Raw genomic sequence first — 19,923 nt, 5'->3', positions numbered from 1 at the left:
TTGGGAAAGGACTAGGGGGTAAACCGGGGGGGGGAAGTTTTGCGGGGGCGGAGATTTGGGCGACACCACCCCCCCCGGGGGAAAAGAGGGAAACCCCCCAAAAAAAAAAAAAAAAAAAAAAAAAAAGAAAGGGATGCCTGCTTTTACATGCTATTTACTGTTTGCTGTTTTAACAGATTAGCAATAACTAGTTTAACATCCCAGGGATGAGTAATTAATATATAACAACTTGTGTGTTGTGGCTTGTTTATCAATATTCTTGTTTATGGTCCTTTGGGATATTTTTGAATATTTTTCTCTATTTATTTTGAGACTGGGTTAAAAGATTGGCTAATTTTCGTATTTTTGGTAGAAACAAGGTTTCTCCATGTTGCCCAGGCTGGTCTCAAACTCCTGGGCTCAAGTAATCCAAAGTGCTAGGATTACAAGCATAAGCCACCTTGCCCAGCCTTGGCATTTCCAAAGAATCGTGCACTCCTTATAAATTTTACTTTAAAATCATGTGTAATGCTCCCCACATCATCCCCCACCTCTAAAAAGAAAAAAAATCAATAAATAAATCATAGTAAAATTTGAGTCCTTCAATTTGTCATGATTTATTCTGTAAGGTAATATATACAATAAAATTCAAAACTAAAAATTTCACTTGATCCTTTAGAATTTGGACAAAATCCTGAAAGAAAACCCTTTCTCTGGAAATTTAGTGTCAATGTCATCATGTAGTGATATAAAAAGATATACCACATAGTGTTAAGAAAAACAGGTAAATTAGATACAACTCTCTGCTATATACTGAAAGCTAAGGAAATAGCAAGGGGAACAGGGCGCCACCGCCTAGAGAGTGAGAAATGAAGACGGGTCCCAGCTGAAGTAACAAACAGCAAGTGCTTGCCAGAGAGAGGGGGCTGGGAGGGAGAGGAGAATGGAGAAAGGGAGCGTGGGAATGTGAGAAAGGGCAGTGTAGCAGGTGCAGAGGAGGAACAATCAGGTAGGGGTGGGGGTGGGGGTGAGATACTGGAGTTAGGAGCAGAGAATCAGAGTTGAAGGGAGACTTCACCAGGATGGGGGCCTTGCCAGGCCCTGGAAATGACCACCTTCAAGGAACATATAGTTGAGAATTTAGAGAGCATATAGACTGATGGCTCTATTTTATAGTTAAACTAAAGAGACTACCTTTCTGACTTGGCTGTTTTGATGTTCTAATATGTGGTTTCATTTTCATAATGCAATCTATTTTATATTTTTCAAATCATGTTTTTCATCACCACTTAAAGTAAATTTAAGAAAGATATGAGTCTGTTAGATGTGGGAAATAAATAATTATCCATTATTTAAACTTGTATTAAAAATAAACCCCTAAATCGGCCAGGTGCGGTGGCTCACACCTGTAATCCCAGTACTTTGGGAGGCCGAGGAGGGTGGATTCCTTAAGGTCAGGAGTTCGAGGCCAGAGTGGTCAACATCGTCAAATCCCGTCTCTACTAAAAATACAAAAATTAGCTGGGTGTGGTGGCACACACCTGTAATCTCAGCTACTGGGGAGGCTGAGGCAGGAGAATCACTTGAATACGGGAGGCAGAGGTTACAGTGAGCCAAGATCACACCACTGCACTCCAGCCTGGATGACAGAGTGAGACCCTGTCTCAAAAAATAAATTTAAGAAAAACAAAAAACCCTAAATATAATCTTTAATATATTGATTCAGATGGCCGGGTGCAGTGGCTCAAGCCTGTAATTCCAGCACTTTGGGAGGCCGAGACGGGCGGATCATGAGGTCAGGCGATCAAGACCATCCTGGCTAACACGGTAAAACCCCGTCTCTACTAAAAAAAAAAAAAAAAAAAAAACAAAAAAAACCCAAAAAACTAGCCAGGCAAGGTGGCGGGCGCCTGTAGTCCCAGCTACTCGGGAGGCTGAGGCAGGAGAATGGCGTAAACCCAGGAGGCGGAGCTTGCAGTGAGCTGAGATCCGGCCACTGCACTCCAGCCTGGGCGACAGAGCAAGACTCCATCTCAAAAAAAAATAAATAAATAAAAATAAAAATATATTGATTCAGAAATTTAAAGAAAATTGGCCAGGCACGGCGGCTCACGCCTGTAATCCCAACACTTTGGGAGGCTGAGGCAGGCGGATCACTTGAGATCAGGAGTTCGAGATCAGCCTGCCCAACATGGTGAAACCCCATCTCTACTAAAAATACAAAAATTAGCCAGCTATGGTGGTGTATGCCTGCAGTCCCAGTTACTTGGGAGACTGAGGCAGGAGAGTCACTTGAACTCACGAGGAGGTGGCTACAGTGAGCTGAGATCGCACCACTGCACTCCAGCCTGGCAACAGAGCAAGACTCATCTCAAAATAAAAATAAAAATAGAAAATAAAAATTAACCTAAAACGAGTTAACATACACTGTCAGGTAAAAAAAAGATTAAAAATTTCCCAAGGGAGGTTGGAAAAATTTGGGAGAGGCACCTTCTATGAGAGGGGAATAAGCAAAGCCTCTCCCACTAGTAGGGCTATGCAGCCTCAAGGGATCCATGGCCACCAGATCCACCTTCTGTCACATCCCTACATGCCTTCGCATTCCTTAATGTCTCAAAGGTGATTTGTACATACCAAGTTATACCCATACCCGTTCAGAGGCAATTACCTCTGTAATATCATTCATGTCAGAGGTCATTCTGATTCTCATCCACAATTATACCAAGGCAAACAAACAGGGGTCAATGCTGGACAGAAGCAAAGGGAACTGTGCAGAAATAAATAGATTCCCAAGTCCCACACTTGCGGGAAGGGAAAAAGGAAGGAAAGTAAAGGCCATTTTAAAATATAGAAATGTTCTAGTTTTTGGCAATTTTCAGAGTAGTGTGACACAGGGAGAGGAGCAATGTCTCTTGAGGACTTCCCAATATTTTAATGTAACATCGTGCTTGTCAAGACACCTAATACACAGGCCAAAATGGATCTCTAATGAAATATACGTGGCTTTATCTTACATGATAGGATTAAGAGCATGCTCATTAAGCAAGACCAAAACTGAATACATCTATCTGCTAAAACCTAAAGATAAAACTAGACTCAAAAGTATCCTGGACAATTGAAACATCATCTGTCAAATTAAATAAAAGGCAAGTTAGTGTAATTTTAATTTGTCCTTGAGCGCATTGAGAGAAGTAGAATAAAAGCCAGGTAAATAAAAGCTAGAAACGGATCTTATAGTGATAGTGGTACATCAGCTCTAAGAGACAATAAGCCTAACTTTTTTTTTTTTTTTTTTTTTTTTTTCTGAGACAGAATCCCGCTCAGTCGCCCAGGCTAGAGTGCAGTGGCACAATCTTGGCTCACTGCAACCTCTGCCTCCTAGGCTCAAGCTATTCTCCTGCCTCAGCCTCCCGAGTAGCTGGGATTACAGGTGCCCACCACCATGCCCAGCTAATTTTTGTATATTTTTAGTAGAGACGGGGTTTGACCATGTTGGCTAGGCTGATCTTGAACTCCTGACCTCAGGTGATCCACCTACCTCGGCCTCCCAAAGTGCTGGGATTACAGGCTTGAGTCATCACACCCGGCCTAAGACCTGGATTGAGACACAGGATCTAGAGATTTGCTGGGGAATATTTAGCCTGATTGTTGATTATCAATTATTGCTATAGAATGCCTAAAAGTTTACACATAAAAACTGTGCTATAATAGTAAATGTTGAAATAACGAAAACACTGTCAGATGGTCACATACACATATGCACATCAAAAAGCAATAAAAAGGCTGGGCGCAGTGACCCACACCTGTAATCACAACACTTTAGGAGGTCAAGGCGGGTGGATGATCTGAGGTCAGGAGTTTCAGACCAGCCTGGCCAACACGGTGAAACTCCGCAACAAAGTGAGATTCTGTCTCAAAACACAAACAACAACAAAAAACCCACCAAATACTGTGACTTTCCAAGGAAAGCTGGGAAGCAAGAACTCAACTTTGGCAAGAGGATGATTAACGGATTATTTTGAGGGCTCAACTTTGACTAAAGAATTTTGTACTTTAGGGTCTTAAATATTACACCCTCCTAGGATCTTTGCATTTTAAAATGTCATTGCGTATAAACTTCTTAGGGGAAGTAAATCTTCTACCTCAAACTTGGAGTTTCACAGTGACGTTAATTATTAACAGTGACGTTAATAATGGAGAGAGGGAAGGAGGGAAAAATAAAAGACCATAATTGGGGGATTAGGGGACATAAGAAGAAAGGGCAAGCTCCTTGCGTGACTGAATTAAAATGTTCTAATTTCAAATATATATTTCACATTCAATATAATTTTTACTATAGTCTAGGGGAACCTCCTTTTTGCCAGAAGGTTAAAAATAATATGGTAGACTACGAAACATACAGTTGTACATCCATTTGATCCCTTCCCACAAAAAAGTGGATAAACTTGCAAGATAAACTCATGACAGCATGAGCAATGGGAAACTGGAAATAGGAGAGATGAAGTGAGTAACAGTAATTCTGTGCACTGAAAGGAAGCAGACAGTAATGATGAGTGCAGTGGGGGAGCCATTAGAAAGCCCGCCACTTTACGGCACAGAGCTTGGGGAGGCCTCAGTAAGTGGGGGTGCAACATGGGGCTGAAAAATAGAGCATTAGCCCAAAGTTTCTAAGAGGAGTTAGATCCTTAATTCAACCAGGTAACTGTCCTCATCTACTAAAAACAGGTGGGAGACTGTCAAAGTCCACACACTGAATGGTAAGCCCATATCCCCACCCACACAACCCTACATCCCCTTCTCCACTTGGCTTTTAGGATGCTGGCAGCCAGGCTTGCACCTCTAGACAGGAAATCTCAAGATTTTTCTCTGGAACAAAACAAAAAATTTTTTTTTTTCCTCTGGGAAAACTCAACTCAGAGAAAAGACCTATATGCTGGCTGCCTGCCTTATTATTCTACGGAGAGGACTACAGGCTAGCAAGCCTGGCCCATACTGTAACACAGAGCTTCAAGCCATTTTTTAAAATGTCTCTTTCTCTCTTAAAAATATAAATCAAGGCCGGACGTGGTGGCTTAAGCCTGTAATCCCAGCACTTTGGGAGGCCGAGGTGGGCAGATCACCTAAGGTCAGGAGTTCAAGACCAGCCTGACCAACATGGAGAAACCCCGTCTCTACTAAAAATACAAAATTAGCTGCACATGGTGGCGCATGCCTGTAATCCCAGCTACTCGGGAGGCTGAGGCAGGAGAATAGCTTGCACCTGGGAGGCGGAGGTTGCAGTGAGCTGTGAGCCATTGCATTCCAGCCTGGGCAACAAGAGCGAAACTCCGTCTCAAAAAAGAAAAAAAAAGAAAAACAAACAAACAAACAAAATATATATCAAGACATCTGAAGAACCTCTAACAAGAAAGGAGAAAATAGGAAACAGACAAAGATTTTTAAGAATTACAATACAGGCCAAGAGTGGTGGCTCACGCATACAATTCCAGCACTTTGGAAGGCTGAGGTGGGAGGATTGCTTAAGCTCAGGAGGTGAGACCAGCCTGCCTGGGCAACAAAGTAAAATGCTGTCTCTACAAAAAGTAAAAAACTTTGCCAGGTGTACTGGCATGCACCTGTGGTCCAGCTACTTGGAAGGATCCCTTGAGCCCAGTGGTTGGAGGCCGCAGTGAGCCATGATCACATCACTGCACTCCAGCCTGGGTAAGGGCGTGAAACTGTCTGAAACAAAAACAAAAACAAAAAACACATTATAATGTATTCAAAAAGTAAGAGAAATGATTAGAGCCATCAACTAGGCTCTGTTCTTTAAAAGTCAGTACATTCAGAGAAAAAAAAAGCGCTCTTCAAAATATCAGGAAAAAAATAAGTAAATAAAAGACTAGAAGGCTGGACGCTGTGGCTTGTGGCACATGCCTAAAATCCTGGCACTTTGGAAGGCCAAAGTGGAAGGATTGCTTGAGTACAGCAGTTTGAGACCACTCTGGGCAACACAGTGAGACCCCGTCTCTGCAAAAAATATAAATATTAGCTGGGCATGGTGGCACACGCCTTTAGTCCCAGGTACCAGGGAGCCTGAGTTCCAGAATGCAGTGAGCTGTGAACGCACCACTGCATTCCAGCCTGAGTGACAAAAAACCAAAACAAAACAAAAATATTAGATGATAAAGTTGAAGAAAGCACGGAGAAATCACAACAAAAAGATAATGAGATAAAACAGAGGAGAAAAGATAAAAACAGAGGATCAACCCAGGAGGTAAAATGCCTTACATTAACAGGAATTATAAAAAGAGAGAGCAAAGAAAATGGAAGGAAATTTTCAAAGAACTACCACATGACAAATTTCCTGAACTGAAAGAGATCTCATAGAGTAACCAACATAATCAATGAGGAGACCTAGTCAAGACCTATCATTTTGACATCTCAAGATCCTAGGGAAAAGGAGAAGATCCTCAAACTTTCCAGGAGAAAAACAGAACACGTACGAGGGATGAAAAATTAGAATGGCAGTCTTCTCATCTGCAGCACTGGAAGCTAGAGGACAAACCAGGAACAATGACTGCAAGACAGTAAGAGAAAAATCACTTCCAATCTAGAATTCCACACCTAGCCAATTCTCAATTAAGCATGAGGCTAGGATAAAGTCATGCTCAAATATACAGGATCTCAACATTTTTGCATTTCCACGCACCCCTTGTCATAAAACTACTAAAGGATGATGCACACCCTTAAACGAAGGCCCACTTTAAGAATCATGAAGACATGGGATTCAGGAAACAGAACATTCAATAGAGGAGAGAAAGAAATGAAGATGATGATCTGCCCCAGGATAATAGTTATGAAGCCAACCCAAAGAATAAATATCCCAATTGGAAAGTGTGGGTTAGAAAAGATGTGGTCCAACAAAATAAAAAGCAAATGAATACATGAGTTAGTAATCCTAGAGAAATTAAATGTTTTAGAAGGAAATATAATCATAGTATGCTTCATAAGTTATACATTTCAAAAAATGAAAAATGATTTTAGAAGTCTACACAAATCTTCCAAATTACCTATTTCGTTTTCTGTCCATCATGTGGGGATAGGCGCTTTAACGAGGAAGAATCATCACGTGACATGTAAGAACAAAAACATGGGAAAAGAGGAACCAAATGAAATAAAAATCCCAAGCTGGCAAAAGATTTCTTATACTCACCATCTCTCTGGCTATTTCCAGCGCTTCCTGCAGGCCATAGAGCCTGCCACAAACCAGGTAGATTCCATTGGCCCAGAGAATACAACCCTCATGGACCCAAAATTCATTGCTGTCAAGAGGTAGTTCAGGGATTTGTAACTCCAGCTCAGGGCCACCTTCTGAAGTGGTGGGCACGGAAGGCTTCGAGTCCAAAACAGTCTTTTCACTGCTGCCCTCGGTGGCTGCTTTTTTACAAGGGAGCCCCCTGGACAGGGACCGAGGACCTCCACCACAGTCTTCCGAGCGGTGGCGCCGCTTAAACCTGGGGTGTGCGGCCAGGCTCCTCTGCTCCTTCTGCTGCTGCTCTTCCTCCTCCTCAGTGTCCGTCTTGGAACCATTAGAAGCACTTTTGTGCCGTACCTTAACTTTGCTCTGCATTTCTGTGGCCCTCTTAGGAGGCGGATTCTTCGGGAGAGTGGCTGCATAATCTTGGGGATAAAAAGGTCCAAAGAGGTCACCCATGTTCCGGTAACTGGCCCACTTGCCACACAGACAGCAAACCAGGTGCCCCATAACCGAAGACTCTGTCACAACAGGTCCCTGAAGCATAAAGGACGAGGCCGGGAGCGCCTTGCTTTCAGTGCTGCTAGGTGGAGGGGTCAGTGACCTCTGACCCTTCCTGCCCCTCACCAATTTGGTCTGTTCTTCTTCTTCAGCATTGATGATTGTACAAACGGCTCCAAGTTCACACTTATTGACTACATGGATGTAAGGGTAAAAAGACTTGTTCTTGGCGTCAGTTTTATCCAGTGGCTGGGTGGCATACTTTAGTTTGATCTCAGGTTCTTGGGGTTCCACAATGGGAACTGCTTGTTTGGTTTTTCGCTTCCTTGGCTGGGCCCCAGGCTTCCTTCTCTCCCTCCTTTGCCTCTGTTTTTTTGGCTTTGGCTCTCCATCTGCAGAACCTTCTGGTATCTGTGGGGGCTGAGGAGGTGGAGGCGGTGGCTGCTGCTGTTTCTTTTGCTTATTCACACTACCAATGGGTCTCCCCTTCTTTTTTCCTGATGGGAAATATCCCTTTGGAGGGAAACCTTCTTGCTTGGGTGAAATCGTCACTGTATCGTTCTCTTTCTCTTCAGCCTTGGGGTTTGCCTCAGGGGCCAATATGCCCGCTGGAGGTACATTCTTTGAGTCTGGAAACATTAAAGGTGCTGTTCCACCCAGGGAACCATCTGGTCTCCCTTGGTTACTACCAGGCTTCTGTGAGGTTGTGGATGTCATGGCACCAGGGGGTTCCTTTCCGGCAGTAACCGTTTCTGCATGTGTCTCTGTCTTCACTTTGTCATCCCCGCTGCCACGCCACTCTTCTGAAGACCTTGGAAGAGGTTTCTCAATGTGCAACTCCTGGTTTGCTGGACTGACTAGGTCAGAAGCCACCTCACCTTTTCTCTTCTCTATGTCAGCATCCTGAACAGCAACACTCCCACCTTCAGAAGGACCACTCTTCAAAGACAGTATATCATCAAGCGTAACCGTGTCTCCCCCAGCCTCCGCACTGTTCGAGGATGCACTCCTCCTAATATTTGGGGATGTAATCTTCTGAACTATAGCTTCCAATTTCAACCCCCGTCCTTTCCGTGGGGGCAGTATTTTGGTCTTAGCAGGGCTTGTGAGGGTAACAGCAGGGCAGTTTCTATTATCTGGACTTGGAAGGTCCTTGGAGGAATCTCTCTTAGGGATAGACTTGATATCCTGACTGTGAGAAAGATGGGCATAGGAATTGAATGCTTTATCAGCGCCTTCTTTTGATGGGTGAAGGAGGCGACCTTTATCTTCAGTGCTACTGTTCTTTACATCTTGTGACTGTCTCTTACTGGGAATGGGAGAGATAAAAGAACGAACACGCCTCCTCATGATTAAGGGGTTTTGAGAAGAATGATCCTCCTGGCCTGGAAGTCTTAGCATAACATTACTAGGTTTGGATGACTGTGTAGCCTCAGCTAGTCCATGTCCATCAGTCTCATGGGGTGGTCCATACCTTTTTTGACTGGCCATTCCTGGAGGACCGCTGCTTTTGGCTGGAGAAGTTTGCCGAGAAAGATCCCAACAGGATTCTTGTAACTTCTGAGAGCCATGCTTTAATTCCATGCCCTTGTTAGGCAGACCATCACTAGACATTAGGCAGCGCCCAGCCTCCTGAGCGCTTGGGTCATGGTAAGTCCCTACCGGTGGGCCATACATCATACCATCTTTGTCATTTTTCAAAGGGCTCCGTACTCTGTCAAGAAACTGCTGCTGCCTTGGACTCTTCCGTGGCCCCTCCTGCCTGTGCTGTGCTGCAGCAATCACTCCCTGAGCAGAACTGCTGCTCCAGTCTTTATACTCCTCTGGTTGCTGTTGGTACATCTGTCTCTTATAATGCAGCTGAGAATTCAAACCTGCATTAGGGTCCCCATAAACATGAGCCCGAGTATTTGTGTGATAAGCAGAGGCCAGGGTTTCTGAGTTGGGAGAAAAGGGAGCATGTAAAGAACTCCGGTTGGCCCTCTCTGAAAAGGTCATGTGTGGATTCATGTGATGAGGGTCTCCCCCTGGGCCTCTGCTCCGCCCAGGAGACATTTTCAGTTTTTCTGCAAAGTCATGATATTGAGAAGGGGACCGACCCCTCATGCCCTCCCGACCACCAACTCTGCCAGGGACCCGCCGCATTGGCGTGGGTCTGCTGTCTTGAGGGCCGTAGTCTGAAAGGGAATCATGGGTTGCTGCTCCAGGGCTGGCATTGCTGCGGTAAGACTCATGCTTGATGCTAGAAGGATGGCAGTGGTCTCCAGATTTCTTGTTATTGAAACTAGCTTGGGATTTAGACTGTTCAAAGTCTTCCTCTTTTATCTGCCCGCTCTGGGATTTCAGCTTGGTTTCCATGGACACTAAACCACCAGGAAGAATGACCGACTGACTTAGAGTTGGATTGAGACGGTCATTCCTCCCAATTCTGGTGTCGGCACTCATGTGTCCCAGTGAGTGAGCGCCGGGGTCCCTGACAATCTGTCTTAGTGGAGAAATATCACAGATCACTGATCTTCTTTCAGAGAGGGAACCCCCAGGCTCATGGGCTGATGACTGAGGCTCTATTTCAAACTTTCTGGGAATTGGATAGTCAGTCAAATTGATCTGTTTCATTTCAGGAGCTGTGCTGCTTGATTTCCTTTCCCAGGGGCCCCAGTGGGGATTTTCTAATAGAGACCCAATGCTTTTGTTCAGAAGGCCCCTGCTAGCTAATTCATTGGTTTGACTAACCAAGACATTGGGCCTTGTGGTTCCTTCTAGGCTACCAGCCATCCCCTGGTGCTCCTGAGTACTCCTAGAATATCTCCTGTCAGGGTGGTGGTGGTAACCCTGAAGCACTTCCTGCAGGAGGCTTGGGAATTTTTCATTTCTACCCTTTCGTTCCCCATGGCCAGTGAAATCCCCCTTTTCTTGCCCTGTAGGATACTGAGGAAAGCCACTGACATTTCGTGGCACAGCTGACCCGAAACTATCTTTGTAACTATAGCGCAGACTTCCAGGAGATTTGCTAGGTTCAGTTCTGCTTGTAAAACCAGGGCCCACTGCAGAGTGGCCACTCTGGCCATTTCCTTCTCCATTATGGTTGGAATTGTTATCGCCATTCTTGTTTCCTTTGCTCCCTCCTCCTCCTGGAGGCTCTGGCTGGGGAAGTGATGCATGACTCGTTTCCTTTGCCCCACCATTGCTTGGTGGCCTTTGAGTCGCTGCAGGATCATCCTCTTGGGAGCCTTTATCTTGCCCCCCAGGCTTTTCTACCCGACTTGTCATGGCTTCCCGGGAGACAATCACCCCAACTGTCTTCTCATTAACCTTTGGGTTCCCGTCGGACAATGGCATGTCCTTAGCGCCTGGTGAGGTGGTCTCTTCTCTTGCGGCAGGACTAGCATTGAGTCTGGCGGGTTCATTCTGAGCACCTTGTGCCGGTGAGGAGCCAGCTTTCTCAGAGGCTCCGCCCTTGTAGGTGGTGTCAGAGCTGGTGCTCTGACCACTTAGCTGCCGCACCCTCTCACCTTGATCCTCTGAACTGCTGGAGCAGCCTCCATCTAAAGACTCTGCCATAGGGGACTTCAGCTGTTCCTCAGGTTGTGAGGAGCCTTCAGAGTTTGTGCAGCTATCTGCTTTCTTGGAAGATGAGGGCCTCTTGGAGGTCTTCTTCTGAGGAGTCAGGGCATCAGAAAGTAACATGTGCTGGACAGTGTTAGGAAGATTGGCCACTTGAGTACTCAGAGCACTCAAACTACTCAACCCAGGATCTGTCAGTCGCTTTTCTGGTACCCCTTCTAGTCCAAAACCTTTGAAGCCTGCGGCATGAGAATTAGGACTGGGCATCATTGATGGAGTTGGACTGAGTTGAGGCATCAACTGTAAAATTCTGTTTCTGGAACCCATAGGCACACTGCCTTGCCCACACTGGAGATTCTCCCCAGTCTGCATGAGAGGAGATGGGGTAGAACTACAGCTTGGAGACTGAACCACAGAGGCAGCTGGGGAAGGGTTAGAAATGGGGCTGAAGTTCTGGTGAAACTGCATGGGGGACCTCACAGGAACCTCAGGTTGGTTGTACTGCCCCACCTGGCTTTGCAGGGGCAGCTTGGTGGCAGTGTTGGTATACTGCATCACATGCTGAGGAGGGTGTTGTTGTTGCTGCGGCTGCTGCTGCTGCTGCTGCCCCTGTTGGGTCCCTTGTGGAATCTTTGCCTGTTCAAAATTCTTCATAGATTGAGGCTGATAGCTGTAATTGGATTGTGTTCCATAAGCCTGTGCATTTGAACCCACACTGTGTCCTTCATACTGAGATCCAGCATTCACACTGTAACTGCCATCATAACTCTGTCCAGACTGGCTAAAACGCTGTGGTGAAGGGAAGGAGGAGGAGGAGGAGGAGGAAGCAGAAGACTGATAGTGTTGGCCAAACTGACCCACTCTTAACTGGTAACCAGCAGCAGAGGATGGCAGAGTTGAGGGCCGCTGCATTGGCTGTAGATGGGATGAGCTGGATGCTGGTTGGCCAGTGGCCTGTGGCAGGGGCTGATGGGACTGGTAAAGCTGTTGTCTCAACTGCTGGACTTGCTGCTGCTGCTGCTGGCTGGAAGCCTGCTGTTGGTACTGAGCACTCCCTGGAGAGAAAGGCCCTGTGTAATCCTGCTGATAATGCGACACACTGCCAAGGCCAGAGTGCTGTGCTTGAAACTGGCCCACATGACCCTCACTCCCATACTGATTGCCAAAGCTGCTCCCCTGGGGGGGTCCATAGCTCTGCACAGGCCCAGAAGGCCTTCGCTGAGGAGGCTGTGGGGTTCCTGTAGTCACAGGGTCTTTGTTGCCTGCCATGTAGTAAAAATCTCCAGCCTCTTTCCTGAAACCCTGGTAACCTTGATGGCCAGAGGTCTCGCTAGCCATTGCTGCCGCAGCAGCTGCTGCTCCTCGTCGTCCACCACCACTGCCACTGCCACTGCCACCACTACTGCCACCTGCACCTCCAAAATTCTGGAACATCTGGGCCTGACGAGGGCTGAACTCTTCTATCCGGGATGAACCGTGTACCTCCTGTGGGTAGCTTTGCTGGTTTCCGTGGTAACTGCTTTGCTCCCGAAAGGACTGCATACTGTTCAGCAGCACAGCAGCAGGCCAACAGCCCTCCTAGAAATAGAAGAAAAGAAAGAAAAACATTAGACACGCATCTCCTCGGTACAAATCAAGTCTAGATGATGGAGGGGATAAGATGATTCAGATATCCAGATGACGCTGACTGGTTTGAATTACTTTTTCTTTTTGGGACAGTCTCGTTCCGTCACCAAGGCTGGAGTGCAATGGCACAATCTCGGCTCACTGCAACCTCTACCTGCAGGGTTCAAGCAATTCTCCTACCTCAGCCTCCCAAGTAGCTGGGACTACAGGCACGTGGCCACGATGCCTGACTAATGTTTTGTATTTTTAGTAAAGACAGGGTTTCACCATGCTGGCCAGGCTGGTCTTGAACTCCTGATCTCGTGATTCGCCCGCCTTGGCCTCCCAAAGTGCTGGGATTAGAGGCGTGAGCCACCGAGCCTGATCTTGAATCTCATCTTTTATATTTTACCCTATCCCCTTCTGAAAATGCATATATGCAGAGAAATGGCCTAAAGAGTGAGACAAGAATCTGTAGTACAATGAAAAACAGCACCCTGAGTGCATAAAACCCAACATAGCAAAAACATGTATGTCTCATATATCTAATAATGCCTTCATTATTAAACAAATGAGCCCCCAAACTCAACCAGATTAAAATATGGGGCTGTGTTATTACCGTCAATGAAAAACAGCAGTTTTTCAACGAGTCTTTCAGTTATTGGGGGGAGGGAGTGGGTACAGGGTAAAAAAAAAAATTTCTTTTTTTCTTTTTATTTTTTAGACAAGGTCTCACTCTGTTGCTCAGGCTGGAGTGTGCAGGGGCACAGTCATAGTTCACTGCAGCATCAAACACCTGGCCTCAAACGATCCTCCTGCCTCGGCCTCCCAAAGTTTTGGGATTACAGGCATAAGCCACTACTTTTATTTCTCTGCTTTCATGTATTAGGGTGATCACTGAACTGCGGGTTTTAACACTGGCTGCTGATCGCCACTCCCCAACACTGAGAAACAGAACTGGCCAGATAAATGCAGCCAATTCCTTCTGTCCAAGTGCACATTTTTGCAGGTTTACTGTAATTGCCAACTACCTGTGATGACTGGTGACTCCAGGACACTCAGCCCATATGGGTTCCACACAAACTTTGAAGTCATCCTCTTCTTGGCATAAGATTGCGTCTAAGGCACCCCTCTCTCTCCAGCACTCTCCTTCAGTTCCCAGGTACAAAGGGCTAGACCTAAGCCAGTGAGTATCAGTGACTATTCTTCCAGATTATTTTGGGGGGTTTTCAAGAAGTTTCAGCACCTTTACCCACCATGTGGTATTTTTATTTGCCAATTTTTAAACTCACAGTTACTACTGGCCATTACTATGAAAGAAGAATTAGAAGCAATCATCTTGGAGGACAGCAAAAAACAGAGAGGAAAGCAGGAATTCATCAAGCCTAGGACCCAGACTCTTTCCACCAAAGTTATCTGACTGAGCCACCGCTTTGTATTACCTTTTATGATCCCTCTTAAAACAATCAATCAAGCTGATTTTCCCCCCCTTTTTCCTGGGCCTGTCTCCTCAGAGTTAGAGATGAATGGGACAAGGCCAAATTGCTCCAAATGACTTTAGAACCAATTTAAAAAAACAAGTTCCGAAACACATATGAGGTAAAGTGAGGTACTAATAGACAGTTTAGTTTAGTTACAATGGTTTATGAAGCTAGTTTCCCTGAAGGGGAGCTGAAAGTGAAGTTGCCTGCACAAAAGTCAACAACCCTTTTAAAGGTAAGTCAGACTCATCCTCTCCAATCCCTGAAGTGGCTCCCACCTCATTCTTGGGGAAACTGGTCTCAAAGGCCCCGGCTCCCATCCCATGACCTCTCTGACCTCCTCCCCTACCACTTCTCTGCTCTAGCCCCACAGTCTCCTTGTTCCTGGAACGGGCCTACCGCATATCTACATAGGAACTCTGTTCTCACCTGCACATTCTTCTCCCAAAGCCAGACAGCTTGCTCTCCCTTCCAGTCTTTGGGCAAGTATCACTCATTCCCTGGTCATTCTAGTAAAAACAGCTAGCTCCACACCTTTTCCCTGGCTGTAACTCCCTCCCCTGTTTTATCTCTTGCCTGGCCCCGTACTTACTCCAAACAAGACACATATATGCTACTTGTTTACTGTCTGTCTCTCCCCTGACTAAAATGTAAACTCCATAAAGGGCAGAGACTGCCTGTTCCTCGTTGTAATCTTCACGTCATCACATGGGAGGCTGTGTGAATGATTAAACGGTGTAAGAACTAGGTCTTAGAGAACTAGGCTAGAACTCACATATTCAGAGATGGTGCTGTGGGAGTGACATGACAGAATTGTAGAAAGTGAAAATAGAATATGATCAACCTAAAAGCAGAGTTGGAGGATGCTGAAGACCTTGCCTGTAAAATCCCATGGGTCCAGTTCTAAGGGAAAGACCCAGCTTGAGTCCACACGAGAACTGTTAAGACTTCAGAAAGTAAATATGGATTAGAGCAGAAAATGGCCAGTAACCCCAAATTCTAAAACCTTGACCCACATCTTGAAATATGGTTAAGTCTAAAACAGCTAGACAAGGGTCTACCTCCTTAAGTTTGATTATATAGTCATGTGACCCAAAACCATCATTAAATATTCCTGTAAAATAATGTCAGAATCTAAAGGAAACAACTTCTCATCCTATTCAAAATGCCTCTGTTGCTTTGTTCCAATGAATCTGCAGGGCAGTAGGTAATAGCTATTCAAACGGTGATGATGATGCTTGACACTGTTCCAGCACTTCACATACACTAACTCATTTAATCCTCACAACACTAGCATGCTCGTTTTACAGATGGGGAAACAGAAGCAGAGTTCACAAAGCTCCTAGGCAGCAGGGCCGGGGGCAGGCCATGTTCTTAACATTACACTGCCCAGCGGGTCTTTCACATGGTCAGTAAAAGATGCCAGTTGTCCTGTCAGGTCGGCCTTCGAAAGTGGGTAGTCACCCACAATAAATCTGTCCCTTCACTGCCGCCCTCTCACAAGGACCTCCATACTGTTCCAGCTGGCTTTTTACCTCCCCCATCATTCTCAGAACTATCAAGAGCAATTCTGTCTACACGAGTATTAATTTTTTCTGCTTGTGATGTGCTCCTGCTCTACTCAGTGCCACTGGCCTTCTCTAGATAAAACAAGGCTGAATGGGGGCTAAATTGAACAAAAACATTAAAGCTAGCAGTTTACACTAATGAAAAGTTTTCTCAAGAGATATTCTCTATAAAAAACTATGTTACATGTTGTTTAATTAATCCTTCTGGAAATAAAATCAGGCTTCTGAAGATCTGAGTGTATAAACAATGTTGCCACTTGCTCCATATTCTTCCTAAATAGGAGCCACCAAGAGCTAAAGGCCACTTTAAACATCAGCATATCAGACCTCAGGCTGCCCTATCTCCAGACAGGGAAAACAGATACAGGAAGGACTCTTCTCAGGTCTGTTCTCAGCTCTCCCAGGCAGATTCCCTGTCCTGTATGATACCTCTTTCCCTATTGTTATGGTTCTACTTTATGGAATAGAAGAAAAAAAAAATTCAAGGCCAAATACCTCCTGCATGGGTCCAGTCACGCTAAATATTCTTAGTATACATGAAGCACCTGAGTACTAGAAGGTGGTTGCCCAGGTTTATCTTTTCTAGGAATGCCAAGAAAACCAATTAAGAAAACCAAGTAGTATACACCAACAACAGAAAATGTAAACGTGGAGCTAAAAAATAAGTAATAGGCTGGGTGTGGTGGCTCACATCTGTCAATCCCAGTGTTTTGGGAGAGGCTAAAGTGGGAGGATTGCTTGAGGTCAGTTCAAGACCAGCCTGGGGGGGGGCGGAAAAATTAAAATACACAGTGTGATGAGGTATGCCTATAGTCCCAGCTGCTCAAGAGGCTGAGGTAGGAGGACTGCTTGAACTCAGGAGTTCAAGATTGCAATGAGCTATGAATGTGCCAATGTGCTCCACCCTGGGTGACAGTAACCTTGTCTCTTAAAAAAAAAAAATGCTAACAGAGATAATTCCAATGTTATCCCATCATCTTAAAAAAAAGCATCAGTGTAGTCAGTTTTAAAGCACTGTGATTAGTAATAATAAGTGCCTGAATTCCTTTGTTTAAATGAATACAAATAGTAATAAGGAAAATCTGATGCCCCAAAGGAGTAAGTCACCTAAGGAACTTGCATACATACTCTAAAAAAGAGGCTGGGCACAGTGGCTCACACCTGTAATTCCTGAACTTTGGGAGGTCGGGGCAGGCATATGGCTTGGGCTCAGGAGTTCGAGACCAGCCTGGGCAACACAGCGAAACCCTATCTCTATAAAAAATACAAAAATTAGCCGGGCATGGTGATGCGTGCCTGCAGTCCCAGCAACTCGGGGGGTTGAGGCGGGAGGATCGCCTGAGCCCGGGAGGCAGAGGTTGCAGTGAGCTGAGATTGCGCCACTGCCCTCCAGCCTGGGCAACAAAGCGAGATTCTGTCTCAATAAATAAAGAAATAAAAAAGAGGTCTACCAATGTACTTCCCATCCATACTAACTCTCCCTTTCCTGTTTGTTTTTCTCTTATATTCCTAACAGTTTCAGGAGGGCTGTGGAGGTGTCTTAGTGAGGTACAGAACTCTGTGCCTATACATTCCAGAGTCCATGTGCCAACCTCACAAACTCACTCACATAACCAGCTGCAGACTTGTTCTCCCCATCCTATTGGAAGGTTGATGACCTTGCCCTCTTACAGAAAACCAACACTGGCTTTCTCTGTCCTCCTTCCTCCATATGTCCAACAACATCCCACTTCCCAATCCATTCTCTTTTTTGGAAAGAGTCTCACTGTGTTGCCCAGGCTGGAGTACAGTGGCACAACCACGGGCTCACCACAGCCTCAACTCCCAGTTCAGGCAATACTCCTGCCTCAGCCTCCCAGGTAGCTGGGACCACAGGCATGGAACCCCTGGCTAATTTTTAAAACATAATTGGGACCATGGTTGGTTAATTTTTATAGTTTTAAAAAAATAAGAGACAGTCTCACTAAGCTGTCCAGGCTGGTTTCAAACTCCTGGGCTCATGTGATCCTGCTGTTTCAACCTCCCAAAGTGTTATAATTCAGCCACTGCGCCTGACCCCAGCTAATTTTTTCATCCTCTTTCATGATTTTCTTATTCTCCTTCTTTGCCTTTAAATCCTCAAGATATTGACAATGATGCATCTAGTTATAGCCCTTGTGTGGGGGATATTCCCTGCTCGCCCCCACAGCCTCTCTTCTGTGCCCTAGAAGTGACACTGGAGGGACAACTGACAGGCCCCACCACTCTCTGCCTTCTGACCCAGTTCGGCTGGTAAAAGGCAGGAGAGGAGGAAAGTAAGAGAGGAACTTACTCTCCTGGCTCCCACCCCGAGGTTACTGAGGCTGGCTTAGACCCTCCACCAATGGCTGCAGCTCCATCGGGCACCCTGAACATACAGCCACTTTCTCCAAGCTCCAGAAACCACTTCATCCTCTGCCCTTCAGGGCTAGAAGATAGTAGGTAACAACTTCCTGCTACTGCCAGGCCAGAAGACTTCACTTTCTTGTTGGTTTCCCCAAACCCTGCTCACTCTGTACTGTCCCTTTATTAATCTTCTGCATTGTTGTCAACTCAGCATCATGACCACCCTCCTTCCAAGCTCTCCTCTGCAGATCAGAAGCTGAGAACTACCGTTTCAGAACCCTTTACCAGCATGGTTCTGGGTTAGAGTTTGCAATGAGAAGTGCAAGAGAGATTCAGAAGGCAAAATAAATGTAGAGGCTGATGATGTTCCCTGGAGGTAGATGCAGTACACGTGGATTCACAGCGGCTTCCCCATGAGCTCATGAGAACCACTCACTATGGCACTCCAGTATGAAATCATCAGGAACCTTCCCCATTCCAGTTTTTCCAGGGTTGGGTAAAGCCTTAATTCCTGTATCAATATCATTCATACCTGGAATAGAAAACTTCTTTTCCTGAATGAACCCTGAATGATACAATTAAACACTCCTCAAATTACCCAGTCTGAGTGTGCCATCTGTTTTCTACTGGGACCCTGACAAGAATTTTTCTCATTCCTAGGATTTCAGAGTAGACTATTATCACTTGGGGAATGAGAGACTTCTATTTCATGCACTATGACATAGAACAGGGACTAAAAATCCTCCCTCAACAAAACACTTAGAAATGTCAGACAAGATGCACAGCCAAGTTGCAAGAAACTAAGAAATGCCCAAAGTCCAAAACTGGATGAGATACTATGAAGAGAGTTACAGGCAGGTGCTGGGCTCTGAATGCCAAGGATGTAGTGGGGTCTGTAGGGCTTATTAACCACATGGCAAAGGTTTTAATGACCATGAAGAGACAGAGTAAGGCCTCTGGCCCTCCAGACAGATCAGTACTTAAGGACTCTGGAGAGTGTCACTTGTGGCTGTAATCATTTCTAAAAGATAACAAAATGCCTTTATTATTAGGCAGTAACTAACTCATTTTCAATGACAAAGATAATGTTCTTCTTCTTCAACTGACCCAACTGCCTCTTCTCAAGAACACCATGATCGTCCCAAGAAGTTTTAGAATAACTCCAAACTAACCTTTCACTTTGACTCTGTATTTACCATGCTACCTCATCATGACACTACTCTCTTTCCTGTATTTGTCCTTTCCCATTCCATCCTTGTCACTGTCATTTTCATCTTTCTTGGGCTAGAATAACACTTGAAAAGTTCTCTTAGGCCGGGCGCGGTGGCTCAAGCCTGTAATCCCAGCACTTTGGGAGGCCGAGGCGGGTGGATCACGAGGTCAGAAGATCGAGACCATCCTGGCTAACACGGTGAAACCCCGTCTCTACTAAAAATACAAAAAACTAGCCGGGCGTGGTGGCGGGCGCCTGTAGTCCCAGCTACTCGGAGGCTGAGGCGGGAGAATGGCGTGAACCCGGGAGGCGGAGCTTGCAGTGAGCCGAGATCGCGCCACTGCACTCCAGCCTGGGCGACACGGCGAGACTCCGTCTCAAAAAAAAAAAAAAAAAAAAAAAAAAAAAAAA

At 45.6% G+C, this 19,923-nt stretch overlaps 1 protein-coding gene across 3 annotated transcripts in view; it reads right to left on the bottom strand.

Annotated features, from left to right (window-relative positions):
• TCF20 (transcription factor 20) overlaps positions 1-19,923 on the bottom strand; it is a 126,075-nt gene that overhangs the window by 42,636 nt on the left and 63,516 nt on the right. For all 3 annotated transcript variants that reach the window (XM_025400021.1, XM_025400022.1, XM_025400020.1), the window contains exon 2: positions 7,175-12,859. In XM_025400021.1, the coding sequence (XP_025255806.1) occupies positions 7,175-12,823 (5,649 nt within the window). In that variant the 5' untranslated portion in view covers positions 12,824-12,859. The remainder of the gene's footprint in view (positions 1-7,174; positions 12,860-19,923) is intronic.

The sequence above is a fragment of the Theropithecus gelada genome, chromosome 10 (genome assembly GCF_003255815.1).
Source record: "Theropithecus gelada isolate Dixy chromosome 10, Tgel_1.0, whole genome shotgun sequence".
NCBI lineage: Eukaryota > Metazoa > Chordata > Mammalia > Primates > Cercopithecidae > Theropithecus > Theropithecus gelada.
The sequence above is the reverse complement of the archived record's forward strand: the minus strand, read 5'-3'. Positions and strand labels throughout refer to the sequence as shown.